The sequence below is a fragment of the Mesoplodon densirostris genome, chromosome 19 (assembly GCF_025265405.1).
Source record: "Mesoplodon densirostris isolate mMesDen1 chromosome 19, mMesDen1 primary haplotype, whole genome shotgun sequence".
Classification (NCBI taxonomy): domain Eukaryota; kingdom Metazoa; phylum Chordata; class Mammalia; order Artiodactyla; family Ziphiidae; genus Mesoplodon; species Mesoplodon densirostris.
In genome coordinates, this window is record NC_082679.1 from 62,781,046 (window position 1) to 62,797,421 (window position 16,376).

The window sequence follows — 16,376 nt, forward strand, 5'->3', positions numbered from 1 at the left end:
CCTGTACAGCTATTGTGTAATGACATGTTTGCAAATTAATTTTTATGGCTTCTGCCATTAGCATATACAGTAGAGGAAGGTTTAGTATTAATTACTACTGTTGTTCGTGTAATCCCGGAGAATTAAAAACCAATAAAAGAATGACAACAGAAACTGATAGTTTAGGGTCTTTGAAAAATAGTTAGTTCTCTTTTCCCCCAAGTAGAATCAGAGATTTTCCGAGCTTATGAGGAGTCAGGGGGGTGGGCAGCAGCTCGCCTGGGCTGTCCGTTGTGCGCCCCCCGCCACTCCCAGAAGGGCGCAGATGATCAAATATGTGGGTGGGAGGCGAAGGCGGGTTGGGAAACGGACGCCGGTCCGGGGTCGGGCGGGCAGGTGCTGGACCCAGACCCCGCCGTGCCAGGCCGTTGTCTCCCTCGCAGGGCCGCAGGCGGCGGCGGGCGCAGGAGGAGGCGCGGGGAGTGCTGAGCGCGCCGCCACGCAGCCCCGGAAACAAAGGGCCGCCGCCGCCGAGGGCCGGGCGTGACCTCCGGGGTCAGCGCGGGGCGGAGCGGCCAGATGCTGGCGGCGGGCGCCGGCAGCCCCGAGCGGCCCGTTTCCTCCGGGTCAGCAGCTCCAGCGCCCTCCCGGGTGCCCGCGCGCGCTCGGCCGCCCGCGGGGAGGGGCGCCGGCCGGGGCGCCGCGGGGGCTGGGGGATTCAAAGATGCTCCTCGCACCCCCGGCGGCCCAGCAGGCGGAGAAGGCAGCCGCCTGTGCGCTGCACCCACCCAGACGTTGGTGGCGGCGGGGAGGAGCGCCACCCCTCCCTTGGCTCCGAGCGCTCCGCCCAGCCCATTTAAGATATTCTTGCAGGGTGGGCGTGGGGGGGGTGAGTGGCAGAGTGGGGTCAGAAGGCACGCGGAGGCCGCCCACCTCCTCCAGTTTGCCCTCGGGAGTTGTCCTCTAGAGTATCGTATTCCAGGAGTGCAATTGTCACCCGAAGCCGCCGCGTTTAGTAGGGACCCCCGGGGCTGCCTCTGGGGACCCCTGATTTACGCAGCGGCTGGAAAGCGTTGGCAGGAACCCAAGCCTGTCGTGGTCGCGGTGACCAGCCGTGCGTACCTGCAGGCTCAGGTCTGTTCCACAAACCCAGGTGATTGTATCTGGGGTCAAAAGGTGACCCCTCAGTGTTACCAAGTCGCGATTCCGGTTGGTTGTGCCACTGAGGGACCGGCCCTTCATAAGGTAAAAGGGCTTGAAAATAAATTGTCACATCAAGAGGCAGCTTTGCAGCGTGCGTTTAAGTGTGTGTGCGGGCGTGGGTAAATGGATCCTGTCTCTTTAAAATCGCTGGGCTGGACAATGAGCGCACAGGATGTGGTTTGGCGGCAGGGTTTTTCCCCCTTCGATTTGGGGAATTATCACATGGGGCCTTCATGAGCTGGTGTGAAAGAGAGGCGGGTGGGGAGGAGGGATACAGGCTCCACACTCACTCACACATAGTCTGTGCAGTTGGTCGTTTTCTTAAACCAAATTAGCCAGGGCTCTCGTTACTATGGTGCAGCCGGGGCTTGCAGAATCCCAGTAATAGCATTTATTAGGTCTATTTGCCTGGAAGCATGCCTTCCCGGATCTGATAATGCACCAGTTCAGGGAGAGTGTGGGAGATGGTATCAAGCATTTGATTACACTTGCAACAGGGATTTTTGAGGGGTGGGGGGTGAGAGGAAAAGAAGGAGAGAAGGAAGCCGCTGGCCTTAGGAGCTCACCCTGGGCCGGGCCGGTGTGTTTCTGCAGCCCCGTGTGGGTTTCACAAAAGGCGGGCCAGAGCTCCCGGAGCACGACTTGGGGACCCTTCTCCCAGGCCCCGGCGGCGGGTGAACTCCCGGCTCCCGCAGCTGTCAGACGTGGGTGGGGAGGGAGGGAGGAGGGGCGGGCGGGCGGGCGGCCAGAGCGCGGAGTTGGGCAGCCGGAGGGGGGACCGGCGGCGCCCGCAGCCGCCCACAGTTTGCAAACGGCCCCCGCTTTGGGGCAGAGGGGAGCACCCCGCCGCCAGCAGCATCACTCTCCCCGCGTTGGCAGAGGGGAGCCCAGCTCTCTGCGCCCCGATCCCGGTCCGCGTGGATATGCTGCCCGGCGCGGCAGCCGCGCGGGGGGAAGCTCGCAAGTGAAACTATTATTATCGCCCTGCGAAGCATGGAGCTCTTGGAAGATGCCGCGTAGAGACGGAAGGAGACGCCGCCGCCTGCAGCCGCCAGCCGCTGCGCCCCTACCCTTTCGCTTTCATTAGGGGAGACAAATCTGCTGTCAGGCAGCCAGCTTTCCAATTTACCGATAATGATTCTTGCATGAAAATTGATCGAGGGGCTCTCCACCGCCGTGCGCTGTCGCCTGCCCGCTCTCCTGCTCCTTCTGCCCGGGCGCCCGAGCCCCCGCGAGTTCTTTCTCCTCCTTCCCCCCCCCCCACCCCTGCTCTCTGAGTCAGTGGTGGGACGCCGGGCCAGGGAGATAACCAAAAAAAAAAAAAAAAAAAAAAAAGAGGGGGGGTGTTGGTGGCGAGAGGGGGAGGGGAACCGGCCTGCTTTCTCCTGCCCAGGACTTGTTTGCAATCGCTGCCTCTTATTTACGAGAAGAAATCTCCCCCTCGGTACTTCTTGGCTGTTTGGGTATTAATTTTCTCCTCTCTCCTCCCCGCTCGCCCCCTCCTCTTCTCCCCCCCCCCCGCCCCTCCTCACCCAGTAGCTAAGGGGAAACGAAAACAAAGCCGATTTCTCCTTGGCAACAAGAGATACCCCCTCCCGCCGACCCCCCTTCCTTCTTCCTTCTGGTTCTGAACGTGAAACCCTGTTGGAAACAGGTCTCTTGACCCTCGCCCTTGACATTCAAATGGCTGAATGGAGGAGAGATTGCTACTCGCACGTCTTGGGGGCTGCTTTTTTCTCTATCTTTTTTTCTTTCATATGAGTAATCCCTGAAGATCTTAACCCCCCAATTTCCTCACCCTCACCTCCCCCCTTTATTTTTCTCGCGCTCCTCTCCGCTCTCCCGCCTGCTTCCCTCCGCCGTGCGCCCCCCTCCTTTTTTTATTTGCATCTCAAGTCCAAAAGGCAGAAAATACACACGCGGCGAAGACACCGGGCAGCCGTGGAGGCTCCGGCCCGTCCTTGGTCGTCAATTACCTCATTGTGGATCTGCCAGGGCCAAGGTGGCCGAAACTGCCCGGGCGCTGGCCGGAGAGAGAGCCTTTTGATCATTTTAGGGAGGAAAAAAAAAAAAAAAAAAGACTGATTTTTTTTTTTTCCGTCGCTGTCCGGATCGCTCTTCTGCCTTTATTTTATTGTTTTGGGCATTTTTGAGCGCCGTGGCTCGGACGGCGCTTTTTGTCTCCTCGCTGGGTTTTAATATTTTTTTTCCTTCTTCATCCCTCTCTGGCCACTATGGAATTCTAATCTGAATCATGTTTGGATTGAAGCCGCCTCTGTATTACTTACCAGGTAAGCGAGCTCTGTGCGCCTCCCTGGGTCCCGCGCGGCGCCGGCGCGCCCCGGACCCCCAACCTAACTTACCCCTCCAGACCCCTCCCCCCACCCCGGCCTGGGTCGGGGTGGTGGGTCCGCCGAGCCCCCAGCAGACCGGCGGGCGCGCGCGGCCCCGGCCGCTCCCGCTGCGGTCCAGCCGGCGGTGTGTGCGCTACGTGCGGCGGGGAGCGCCCACCCGGCCCGCCGCCCCCGCTGCGCCGCCGCCGGGGGTTGCGCGTCTCGCTCCTTTTGTCTGCCTGCCCGGAGCCGGCTCCGGGGCGGCGGCGCAGCGAGCGGCCGGGGCACTCGAGCCTTCCAAGGTGAATTAAGCACCGGGTGTGAAGTTACTTTCCCGCAGGCCGCCCTGATCGGGTAGCATGCGCCCCCCCCGCCCCCAGTCCCCGGGCTTATTCTCCTCTCTCTCCAGCCAGCCTCTTGCGCGGTCTCCACGCGAGCGTGGCGCGCACGCCCCCCGCCCCCCTTCCTGCCTGGGATTCCCTGGAAGGTTTTGTGCCTGCGGAGGTCGGAGGAGGGGGCCGGGGGAAGCTCTGGAGGGTGGTTGGCGTGGCTTCCTGTTTCCCTAACCTTCCTGCGCGCTGACAGCAGCCTGCCCTGTAACTTTCTGTTTCGGGGCAAGTCGCGCTTGCAGCCCAAAGGGAAGGGGGGGTGACAGCGGGAGTTTTGGGGAGCCCCTCTTGTGTTGACCTTATTTGCACTTTGAAACCTTAAAAATAATTACACGTAGGCTAAAGGGAAGCAGGCGAGCCAGGATTCCTGGTGAGGGAGGTGGGAGCCTTGGTAATCCCTGGGGCCCTCCTGGCTGGCGCGCTGTCACCCCCTTCCAGAGCCCCCTCGGGTCAGGAGTAACTCACCAGGCCTAACCCCCGGTGGGCCACGTGACCCGCAGGTCAGGAAGGCTGGTGTGATCGCTTGATCTAGGAATGAGCTGTTTTTATTTCTCTTTCCTTCCTTTCAGAGTTTTACCTTCCCTGGGCGTTGACACACAGTTCCTATGGAAGTTGGGGCGTCCATTGATTGGGGGGCTTGGGGGGACGTTGGGGCGTTTTAGGGAGGGGAGGGGAAGTTTCTGGGCTTCTTAGGTTGGGGCTTTTAAAATTCTGCATAGGAGGCCGCCAGAGGAGGTTTACTGTTATGCTGGCAAAAGGTGCACGTGGCCGGGTGTTGGGTTTTGAGTTTTTCCCTCTGTGTTCAGAAGCCCCTGTCATTTTGTCTGAGGCTCCCACAGCTGTCCTGGATCCCCTGGGAGGAGCATGGGGGGAGGGAATGGGCCCGGGGAGGCCCCAGCTCTGCTAGATCTGACCCTCGCTGACCCTGAAACCAGGGCAAACGTTTTCACCAAGTTGATAGCATAGAGGGAGGCTAGAAGGGGGTAAAAGTGGAAAGGACTTCTCCATTCTGTGGGAAACCTGTCCATTTACTCTTGCTGAGTTTCTTTGTGGCTGGTTTGGGTCCCCAGCCCTTCCCAGGAACTGACAAGTTCTATGTCTCTTGCTTGGTGTCTCTACCACTTTCACAGGAAGAATATTTCTCAGGGTCTGCACTTGATCTCTTTATCTTGTATCTCTGTATTCTTGATCTCTTTTTCCTTCACTGCCCGAAATGCAAAGCTGGCACTTCTCTTCCCTCTGCACTACATACACTGGGCGGGTCCGTTCCACATTAAAGGCGGAATCCCCAATTGACAAAAGGGTGCAGGGCCCAGTGCTCAGGCTCAGAGCCGGCTCCCCCAGGCTCCCCCATAGGTAGACCCCGGGTGGCTGAGAGCCGGTGCCAGGGCCCTTTAAACCCAAGCTCTGGCCCAGTGTTCCTGCTCTGGCTGGCGGCTCCTGGTGGCCTCTCCACCCCAACTTCGTACCTGCAGCGCTGCCCCCCAGAGCTGCACCTTGTCCTATAGACACTCACTACATGATTGTGGCAAGAATGGATCTTCTTAAGTACGGGGTCTCTTAAAAGCACAGGTGTTTGTCATCTACACCCCACTTTACCTGCCATTGGGTGACTGCTGGTGCATATTTATTCATCAGGTAACCGATTGTCTTTTACACTGGGAGCCTCCCAGAGAAAAGGAGGAAGTGTCAGGTTAGGAAATGCAGAGCAATTAAGGAAAATCAGTCCTGGCTGATGTGAAGTCCTGGTCAGCAGAGGTGAGGGCTGCTGGTCGGGACCCTGGGGAGGTCAGTGCACACGTCCTCTGGGTCTGTGGAGGCAGATTTGTCCTCCACTAGAGTTTTCTTTTTTTCAATTGCCCAACTAGGGTTTGTATTTTCTCATTTTGCTGTAACAGTGTAGAAAGAAGAGCCGTGGTCAAGTGGCTTTGCTTCCCTGGGCTTCAGTCACCTCATCTTCAAGTAGTAGATGGAATTGTAAAAGCAATGACCTGGTTCTTGTGATCACCCTCAGGCTCCCTTGCAAGTGCTTTCTGGGAATCGGTCCTGTAAATCTCATTCCCACCCCTGAGCTCAGTGCTGGTGTCTGCCCATTTCACAGATGAGGAAAGTGAGGCTCAGAGGAGCCAGCAGTTTGCCCAGCTGAGAAGTGGTAGAGCTGGGATGTGACGCTGACCACTGCCCACCACACTGGCCCAGGACGGAGGGGCCTGGATGCGGCCAGCCCGGCATGCTGTGACCCTGTCGCCTCTGACACCTAGGTGCTCTTGAGCTTCTGGGACCCCATTGTGTCCCCACAGCCGGATCTTGTCACAGTGCCTGTAACTGCAGAGAGCCAGGGCCCAGAACCTGCCCGTCCAGCCGTTCCCGGGGGGGCAGTTCATTCACAGTCAGGCTGGCCTCAGGCACCCCTCCTCCTGTGTGACGGGACTGAGGCCGGGCAGTGGAGGTTGAGCCGTGACCTGGGGCAGATGGCTTGAGCTCTCTGGGCCTCAGTCTTCCCATGTGTGAAATAGGATCCATAATAGGGTCTACCTCAGCATCACCGTAAGGCAGGTGTTGGCCCTCTGCGGCCCGCTGCTTGACTAGGAGAATAAAGTTTTCTTGGCACGTGGCCACGCCCGTTCCTTGATGTGTTATCTGTGGCAGCTTTGGAGCTAGAGCTACAACAAGTCGGTGTGACAAGGACGGCCAAGCCTAAGATTCATTATCTGGCCCTTTACAGGGAGGTGTGCTGACATCTGGTGTAAGGGATTAAACGAGTGAATCCTTGCAGGGTACTGAGGACAGTGCCTGGGGTGACGTTAACACTTAGCAAGTGACAGCTATACTAATCGTAATAATTATTCTTAAGGTGGACTTATTTGCAGCAAATCACGGGGCTTCTTAGCAGTTGAACCGGACTTGAACTCAGGTCTTTGGACCAGGCCCTTCACGCCCCATGACACAGCGTCTGGCCTCTGGTGCTCCTTCACTGGTGGGGATGCTTTCTGTGTCAGGAGAAGGCAGCACGGAGAGCTGGGGACTGGTGGGTAGTGGTCGGGGGGTCTCTAATGCCTCTCCTCAAAACTCCCTTCTGTGCACACCCACGCCCACCTACTCCCTTTCCTGAATTCCACCAGACCGTGAGCTCCACGCAGGTGGGGACTGTGTGTTTCTTTCCTGCCTGACTCAGCGCCAGACCAATAACAAAAATAATAATAAAAATAATAAGAAGGAAGAGGTGGCGGCAGCCAGTCCTTCCGTGGTGCCCGTTCTGTACCAGACATGGTGTTCATGTAATCCCATTTGCCACCTAAAGAAACGGAGGCGCAGAGAGGTTGAGGCCGGGCAGGCAGTAAATGGGGCAGCCGGGCTTTGACCCCGGGCAGTCTGGCTCCAGAGTCCCTGCTTAATAAATATTTGTTGAACGAGTGAGGGAGGGAGTGAGGGAGGGAATTGGCCGTTGGTGTTGGCGGTGGCGCCCTGCTGGCCCCCTTATCTTGTTCCTGGAGTTCGAGGGAGGACTCCTCAGCTGTCAGCTGACCCCACCCCGGCCCCATGCTGAACTCTGGGTGACCCTGGCTTCCCCTGGGGATTTACTGTCCACTGCTGGGAAGGACACTCCAGATTCTCCAGTGAGGAAACTGAGGCCCAGAGAGGGCTGAGGCTTGGCCCAAAGCCACATAGCCTGCTGGAGGCTGCTCCCAGAGAATCCAGGTCTCCCCAGAACATTTTCTCTTCCCCCAGCTGCCTCTCTCCCCCGAGGGTCAGCTGGCCTGGGCCCCCTCTCTACGCATCCTTTGACAGACTTGCAAGAGATGGGCTTCCCCTATTGGGAGCTGGTGTTGCCCGGGAGAAGTAAACCTAGGCCCAAATGGCCGGTGGGGAGCTGCCTAGATTTTCTTTTTCACCCCCCAGACTGCTTCCAGAAAGCCCCAGGGTGTGGCCGTGTGTGGATCTGTGCTCAGGCCCACCTGGTCTGGGGGAGGCAGCTGGAGGTGAGGGCAGGCCAGAGCCGTGGACCTCCAGCTGCCAGCTGCCAGATCCCGGGGTGCCCCCTCAGGAGCTGAAGCTGGGAGGGGGGTGGGTTGTCGGCAGTTGCCAGCTGTGACCGAGCTCATGCCCAGCTCTGGTTCATTGTGGGAAGCTGCTGGGTCATGAGCAAACCCACGGCTTTGGGGGGGGGGCTCTGGAACCACCCAAAGCCTGTTCTGGGGGCAGGTTGGGCCTAATGGGATCTGACTCAGATAAAAGCAGCACTGCCATTTCAGTTGTGATTGAGGAAGCTGCTGATTTACAGCTCAGAAACTCAGCAGGGACAAGCATTTCGGTTCCCATCTTGCACTTTCCAGGCAATCACTAATTAATCTTGCGATACCCCTGAGAAAGGGGGAGGGGCCGCCACGTTTCCATCTGTCAGGCTGGGAAAGCCAGGGGCCCTTTTGTCCCAGCTGCGGCCCAGCCCTTCACCAAGGGGCCTGGTCTGGTTCCCACCCCCCTGCTCAATTTGGTTCTCATTAAGATTTTTTTCTTGCCTTAAATGTGTTGTTTTTACTCCATGGGTGGGAATCTGATATGGCCCCACTGGAAACTCTCCTGCTTCTTCTTGACTCTTGGAGTCAGGAGAAGTTTCTTTTATGCTCTCGGAGCACTCATTACGACACCTGGATTCCTGCCCTAGAATGGGGCAGGGGCAGGGATGATTTCGCTTCCTTCTGTGCAGGAGGAAGTGGAGGGTTGGAGGGCAGCTGGCCAGGGCCACCCAGCTCCCAGGGACAGAGCCAGCAGTGGGATGAAGTGTCTGGACCTGGGCTTCTGTTCCAAGTTCAGGGCTCCGTATCACTTGGACATGGACATGTGTGACTGGAGCAGCCCCACTGTGCTTCCTTCTCTCCACGGTCAAGTACAGATGGGCCCCTCTGGTCATCTGGTCTACCCCACGCTTTGCAGCTAAGAACACAGACATCGGAAGACCTTGAGGGACCTGTTGATTTCTTTTTTATTTACTTATTTATTTATATAAATTTATTTATTTATTTATCTTTGGCTGCGTTGGGTCTTCGTTGCTGCACGTGGGCTTTCTCTAGTTGTGGCGAGCGGGGGCTACTCTTCGTTGCGGTGCGCGGGCTTCTCATCGTGGTGGCTTCTCTTGTTGCGGAGCACGGGCTCTAGGCGTGCGGGCTTCAGTAGTTGTAGCACGTGGGCTCAGTAGTTGCAGCTCGCAGGCTCTAGGGCCCAGGCTCAGTAGTTGTGGTGCATGGGCTTAGTTGCCCTGTGGCATGTGGAATCTTCCCGGACCAGGGCTCGAACCCATGTCCCCTGCATTGGCGGGTGGATTCTTAACCACTGCACCGCCAAGGAAGGCCTGGACCTGTTGATTTCTAATTCTTAGATTTTTGGTGAGATTGGGTTGGTAGATGTGGCCTCTTCATCTACTAGGGAACGTCCTATCATACTGTACTTTGCAGGGAAAATAAAAATCAGGCTTTAATAACCCCTAAAGTAACCCTTTCCCAAAGGACAGTGGCCTCACCTCTTACAGGGTCCCTCAACAAAGCAGTTCTACATTCATATCTGGAATTGCCTCTCCTTGCTGGTCTAGCTACACAATCAGAAATTTTGAAGCCACTCGGGCAGGTGGGGGGCAGTGTATTAGGAGGAGGGAAATTGGGGGTGAGGGAATAAAAAGAGATGCAGTGCACTTTTTTTTAAGAGCTCCATATAGATTTAAAGTCCTTTTGTTAATTTAGGAACATAAAACCGTGTGATGTATAGCTTAGTTTGCTCGTAAAATTACTAAGTGTGGCATATTTAGAGCTATAAAAGCTTGGGGTAAAAGGGAAAAAAATCAGTGAGAATTTTTTTTACAAGTCTTTAGGGGAAAACACATTTTTCCGGCTTGTTCCCACCAATGCCAGGCCTTCCACAGCTTGGGGTTGATGGTTGCCCTCAGCCTGGATTAGAGCTGAGGGCAGTGCCTGTTGGGGGCTGGCCGAATTTGAGTTAATCTGGGCCCAGGTCTCGCCCCCAGAGCCCAAGCCCACCCAGTGGAAGCCCACAGCCTTGAAGGATCAGGGCCTTCTTTCTCCCTCTCCCCCTGCAGAGAGACAGGAAGCGCCCTCTGACCAGGCCTGGACTGCCGCCCAGTGGGCATTTGGCCACTTGCTTAATGGCCTGCGGGGTTGGGAAGTCATGGAACATTGGGCTTGGAAGGGACCTCAGAGGTCAGATGGCCCAGCCCCTCCCTCCTCTCGATTTGGTGGTCTCTGAGGGTCACACCTGCCATGCTCCCGTGGGTTGTTAGAATGTTGCTTTTTACAGGGAACACACACGTGCATTTCACTTAGTTCTGTGCTCCTGGGACACAAAACCAGTCTCTCCCCTCCTAAATATCACCATTGGAGCTGGGCAAGTGCTGGGCCCTGTACTGACCCAGAAGGAGCAGCGAAGGAGGTCTGTGTCTCATCCTCAAGTTGCTTCAGGAACGAATAGGGAGCGAGATGAGTGCGGACGGAGTGCTCTGGAGTCTCCCGGGGTCAGTCACCCTGGTGGAGGAAATCCAGGAAGCCTCCGTGAAGGAGGTGGCATTGGAGGTAGGCCTTGGAAGTGAGGTGTGCAGAGGCGGGGTGAGGCTGGGTGAGAGGAGGCTAGTACAGCGAGGAGGGATGAACAAGCATAGGGAAGCCACTCTTAAGACATTCAGCATGTTAAGTTCACGCCAGGTGTGCTGAGAACTGGGTGCTGGGCCGTCCCTGCCCTGGTGGAAGTGGGGGATGTGGGCTGAGTGATACAGGGTAAAAAATGCTGGTGCCCAGGGGCGTGTGTAGAAATTTCTGGGAGTGCAGAGGAAGCACCGATTGGTTTTGAAGTAAGGGCGGAGTCAGCATCTGAGAGGCCACAGAGAGGAGGTGAAGTTTGAGCTGGCCTTTCTAGTCTGGGCACTTGAAAGGAAAGGCCACCAGTCCTGCCCTGATTCTTAGAGGTGCCTGCTGGTGACGGGGCTCTGAAGCCTGCACATCCTTTAAAGAGGGTGTCTAGACAGCAGGACCCCTTCTAGACTGTGAGGGCCCTGGACCTGAAGCATGGGAAGGAGAAAGTGAGTGGGCAGGATGGAGCCTCACTCAGAAGGGGCCTCCCTGGCTGCCCAGTGGGCCCTTGGGCCTCTCTTCCCACTCTGGAGACCAGGCAGCAGCACTAGGACCAGCCCTTGCCCTCGGAGAATGGGGGCAGGGCAGGCGGGGCCCAGCTGGTGGCAGGCAGCGCTGTCCCCGCAGGGGGCTGGGCCAGGCCCCTGGAAGATGGTGGCCTTCGCACTGGGCCTCCCGGGAAGGGCAGAAAGGAGAGTATTAGCGGGAGAGGAGAGCTTGGCGAGGAGGGATCAAGCAGCGTGGTGGGAAATGAAGCCACTGGGTGGGTCGGAACCACATTTGGAGCGTCTTGAATGTCATAAGGCCAGTGACACGTGACCCTGATTCTGCTGTAAGTGGGTGGGAACCCAGGGCTTTAAAGTAGCCAAGTTCATCTGTTTATTCCACATGTGTTTACGACATGCCAGGCACTGGCCCAGGCACGCGGAAACACGGCCGAGAAGCTCCCAGGAGCCGTGCCCTCCTAGAGCACCCGTTCCAGCAACGAGCACAAGGCGCTGTGTCCCCCAGTGCCGGCTCCGGAGAAGGGAATGGGGTAGCCAGAGTGTGGGCGGGGGTGGCCAGAGACCCGAAGAAACAGAGGGGTTAGCCCTGGAGAGGGCTGAGGGGAAAGTCCCAGGCAGAGGGTCAAACACGTGCAAAGGTCCTGAGGCCTCAAGGGTGTCCGTGTGGCCGCAGGGGCCGGAGCCGTGGGGAGAGGGGTGGGGGATGAGCTGGGAGAGCTGGGAGCAGAGGCGGGGGCAGTGTGCCTTCAGCAGCTCCTTCTGGCTGCTGGGCTGAGATAGATTCCGGGAGGTTGGGGGGCAGGAGGGAGGCCAGCATGGACGTGACCGCCAAGGCCCAGGCCGGACCAGGCAGGGAGAGGCGGGTGACCTGGAGGTACAGGTGGGTCAGATGGCGGCGTGCCTCGTCCCATCTGTTTTAGGAAGGCGGCCCGGACGGCCTCCATCGTGGAGGCAAACTATCAGCAGAGGCTCCCCTCAGAGCCGTGGGGTCCTGCAGGAAGAGGGCAGGGCAGGGGGCTCTGAATGTGGGCCAACACCCCGGTGGTTCTCAAAGTGGGGTTCCGGGGCCAGCAGCATTGGCACCAGCTGGAGCTGATAAGATGCAGATTCTCGGGAACCCCCACCCCCGCACCAAGACCTACTGAGGCAGGAAGTCTGTGGTGGGGTCCGGCAATCTGTGTGTTCTCAGCCCTCCAGGGGATTCTCATGCTTGCTCAGGGGTGAGAACTGGTCTAACACTTCGGCTTGACTGCGGAAACAAGCTGGCGGTAACCGGTCCCCAGGAAGTTTGAGAATGGGGTTTTAATGAACATAGGAGTCCCTGGCAAGTGAAAGAGCAGGGGATTAGAGTAATCAGGAAGGGCCTCCTAGGAAGAAAGTGGCGCGTGGGGTTTCAGGGCCTGCCCTCAGGTGGGTAACAGCAAGAAGCTGAGGTTCCAGGGGTGCCCCTGTGGGGGTCTGCCTGGCGGGCTTCAAGGTCAGCGAACTTTTCTGATGCTGCAGTGCTGGTTGGAACAAAGACTGTGGGGTGAGAGCACTGGGGTTGATCCTGTCTCAGCTCCTGACAGGCTGTGCGACTCTGGGCAGGTTACTTACCTTCTCTGGGCCTCAGTTTCCCCATGTGTTAAATGGGGCCAACGGTAGGGCCTGCCTCCTCGGGTTGTTGTGAGCGTTCGGTGAGTTAATCTGGGGAAACACGGACCAGGCACCGTGGAACCGTTAGCTGCGCTTACGTTTGGACTTCGCTCTGGCCGTGTCTTGGATTCTGGACTGATGTCAGGAAGGAGGCCCTTCCCGAGGGACCTGGATGAGTCATGCTTGATGGGGGGCAGTGGCCGGGGCAAGGAGCACATTGCCCGTGGCCCCTGGGGCCGGGCAGGCCCCTTTGCTCAGGCTCGAAATGGCTGTCAGCCAGCTGGGGCCATGCACGACGCTCTGGTCACAAGATGGTAAGTTCTAAATAAGTAAAGAAGAAATGGAATCGCCTTGATTAGATCATCCTGGCCCCTTTCCCACTGCCCCCCATGTCAGAAAAGGAAAATGGGGTGAGCCCGGCACCCTGGGTCTTCCTGGGTGGCGGGTGGCGTTGCCAGACCATCTCCAGTGGAGAGTTTCATTTTAATGAATTCCTTCTCCGACCGCTCCACCCCCCGAGGGCTCCAGTGTCACCCTCAAGCCAGCGACAGAGCCCACGCCAGAGGCAGACGGCACCTCGTCTCGTACACTGGGGCCTTCTTTGAAGCTGCCCGACACTGGTCTCCACCCCCTTGTCACTCTTGTCCTATAATTCATTTAGGATTAGCTTTCAGAGCTCCTCCAGTCCTAACTTCTGTCGTCTTGGTAACTGTGTCAACCGTTTGCTGGTTTCCCGTGATTATCTGACAAGAGAAAAGGGGGGGCTGGCAGGGAACATAAAGGAAGGGGAGGAGGAGTTAGTGCCTGGGTCTTAATTGAACTCCCTGGAGGGGCCCGGCGGGGTGGGGCTGCCTGCCGGAGAGCAGTTAGAGAAAGGATGGGGAGAGGTGCGGCAGGGCCGGCAGCTGCGTGCAGAGGGGGGTGGCACACGGGCTTCTCACCCCCTCTGGGAATGAGCGGCACAAGTATCCTCAGCCTTTATCTTAGATCTTAAGGGCCCAGGGACAAAGATGTCACTCTCACTCCCCACCACTGCTCTTTTGAGAAGTTTCCCACCCACGCAGACTTCACCCCATCTCTACCTCGGCACTCACCGTGACAGCATGCTGGCCCGTGGTTGGGTGGGCCACAGCAACAGCTCCCTGGACGCCCTGGGATGGAGGAGGCCTTCATAAGCACATGTGTGGTTATAATACGATGTTGTTTATTATGCTCACGTGTGCGGTGGGTCAGGCGTTCATAAAGGGCATGATGGGGTGCAGGTGGTCTCTGCTTCACGAGGCCTGGGGCCTCAGCTAGGAAGACTGGGAGGCTGGAGGCCATTTGGTGGCCAGGGGCTTGTTCATCATCTGAGAGCTTGTTCTACTCTCTTGTCTGGCAGGGGATGCTGCCTGCTGGCCAGGGCCTCAGCTGGGGTTCTCAGTCCCAGCACCTCTGTGTGGCCCCTGCATGTGGCTTGGGCTTCCTCACATCATGATGGCCTCGGGGAAGCCATGCTTCCTACATGGGGACTCAGGGCTCCAAAGGCAGGCGTCCCGGCTCACAAGGGGGAAGCTGCATGGCCTTTTAGGACCCAGCCTCAGAAGTCACACAGTTTCACTTATGCCACATTCTGTTCCTTACAAGTGAGGGATGAGCCTGCCCGGGGTCAGTTGGAGGGGAGTTAAGCCCCACTTGTCGATGTGGGCATAGCAAGGTGCTAGCAGGGCATGGGGGTGGGAGGTGTTGGAGCCTCTTTGGAACACATACTCCGTTCACCTGCCGGCTCTGTGTCCGGGTAGGTGGTGGCCTTGTCTTTTCCAGGGACAACTTCCTAAGTGTCCTGAGTTGCATGTGGTGGGGCTTCAGGCAGAGGCCTTGGTGTTCTGGCGAGGCAGCCGGGAGGTTCAGACCTAGGTGGTCTCCCACGGCAGCGGGATCCGCCAGTTTCAGGTTCACTATCCCTGTACAAATAAGGGTGTTTCTCAAAATAAGGGCCTTGTTACTTGTCACAGAAGAAAGCCCAGCCCCTCACCAGGATCAGTGAGAAGGCTAGTGTGCCTTTTGGGGAGCTGCTAATGAGCTATGTCTGATTTTTATGAAACTCCATGGTAAATTATTAATATGGGCCAGAAATGAAAGTGTGGAACCAGATAGCCTCATGAATATTCATCCTCGACTTCAGCATGCAGGGGTTGATCAGTGGCTAGGCCAGCCAGCTAGGCTCGTGACCCAGAGACAGATGAGGTACCTGGGGAGGAGGCTCCGGGGAAACCTTTCACCTTTGTCTCGCTCAGTTTCTCCATCCATAGATGGGGCTGATAACTGACATCTCATTATTAGCATCGTTGCAGCTAGAGCAGGGCTGAGACCGGCTTGAGAGAGGGGAGCATTAGTCAGAGGGTCCCTGACCCCTGGAGTTGCACAGCAGTGACTCCGCTGCCTTCATCGAGTCGCTGACGGTGGTAACGCCTGCCAGGAAGCAACCAGCTGGCCGCGCGGCTCTGCCTTGGCTTCTCTCTTAGGGTCTCCTGGGAGTCAGTGCTGGGGACCCTATAGAGATCAGATCCCCTTGATGGACACCCTTCGGTTCTGGAATATCATGGTGGTTGGTGCTCTTGGGGCCACCTCCAAGGTGGAATGTAATAGGCCTCCGCCACATTGGACCTGCTCTGCGTAGTATATTAACATTTCCGGGATGGCTCTGCTGGGGTCTCCTCCTCCTTGACAGAGCCTGGCTTCCTAGCATGGGAGGCATGGGAGGCATGGGAGGCAAGGCCCTTGGCGGTGAACCCCCTGCCTGTGTGTCCAGCCTGACCTTGTCTACCCCTCTGCCATGCTCTGTTCAGGCTCCTTCCACTGCCTACACTTGCAGGCTCAGAAGTGTGGAAACCTTCCTGGGCTCACCCATTAGGACTGGTTGCTCCTTCCTCCGTGCTCCCACAGAGGTAGACGCGGCCTCCTCTTTATTTAGTAGGGGGCGGAGCCCAGCAGTTGAGCTCATGGGCTCAGAAGTCAGGTGGTCAGGGTTCAAATCCTGGCTCTGCCATTGATTCCTTGTGAGATCTTGGGCAGGCTCCTTGGATGCTCTGTGCCTCAGTTTACTCAAGTGTAAAATGTGGAGGACGATACTTCCTGAGCTTGCTGTGAGAAGTAAAGGGTCTGTACATTTAAAGTGGCTAGCGTGGAGCACAGTGCGTAGTGGGCCCTCCACGGATGTTTACCTGCTGTCGGTGTTACCGTTAGTGTGACTGTCGTCATCGTCTTGTTTCCAGCTGGGATTGGCGGTCCAGGGCAGGCCCCCCAGGTCTCCCCAGCTCAGTGTGGCAGCACAGCGGGCCTTTGCTGGTGACTGCGGTCTCACGTCAGTGTGTGTTTTCCCTGCTTCTTGGGAACCCGGGACTTCTGATCACACTGTCACCCTAGCGTGCTGTGGCGAGGGCCTTGGAGCCACGTTGGGCTTGTGTGGGTTTGGGTGGGTCTCTTCGGGGCTTTGCACCTGCCCTCAGCCTGGATAGGCCTGTTTGTATCTCAGCCCCTGGAGATCGTCTCTGTGTGGAGCTGAGGCCACTTCCTGCCCGAGCCTCGGGGGTGGAGGCGGGGGTTTCGATCCCCCGCCTGGCAGAGGAGGACACAGAAAAGCGAGGTTGCTGGCGGCTTCCGGGGTTAGAGCCAAGATATGACCTGCAGCCCTGGGTTCCCAGGTTGAACCGGCGGCTCCTC

General features: G+C 57.6%; 1 protein-coding gene across 7 annotated transcripts in view; it reads left to right on the forward strand.

Moving 5' to 3' along the window:
- The window catches only part of GSE1 (Gse1 coiled-coil protein), a 426,332-nt gene that overhangs the window by 313,403 nt on the left and 96,553 nt on the right, over positions 1–16,376 (forward strand). For 2 of the 7 annotated variants that reach the window (XM_060085180.1, XM_060085185.1), the window contains exon 1: positions 2,547–3,473. The exons of the other annotated variants lie outside the window; for them this stretch is intronic. In XM_060085180.1, coding sequence (XP_059941163.1) covers positions 3,437–3,473 — 37 coding nt within the window. In that variant the 5' untranslated portion in view covers positions 2,547–3,436. Of the gene's footprint in view, positions 1–2,546; positions 3,474–16,376 lie in introns of those variants that run through there. 7 annotated transcript variants of the gene reach the window in all.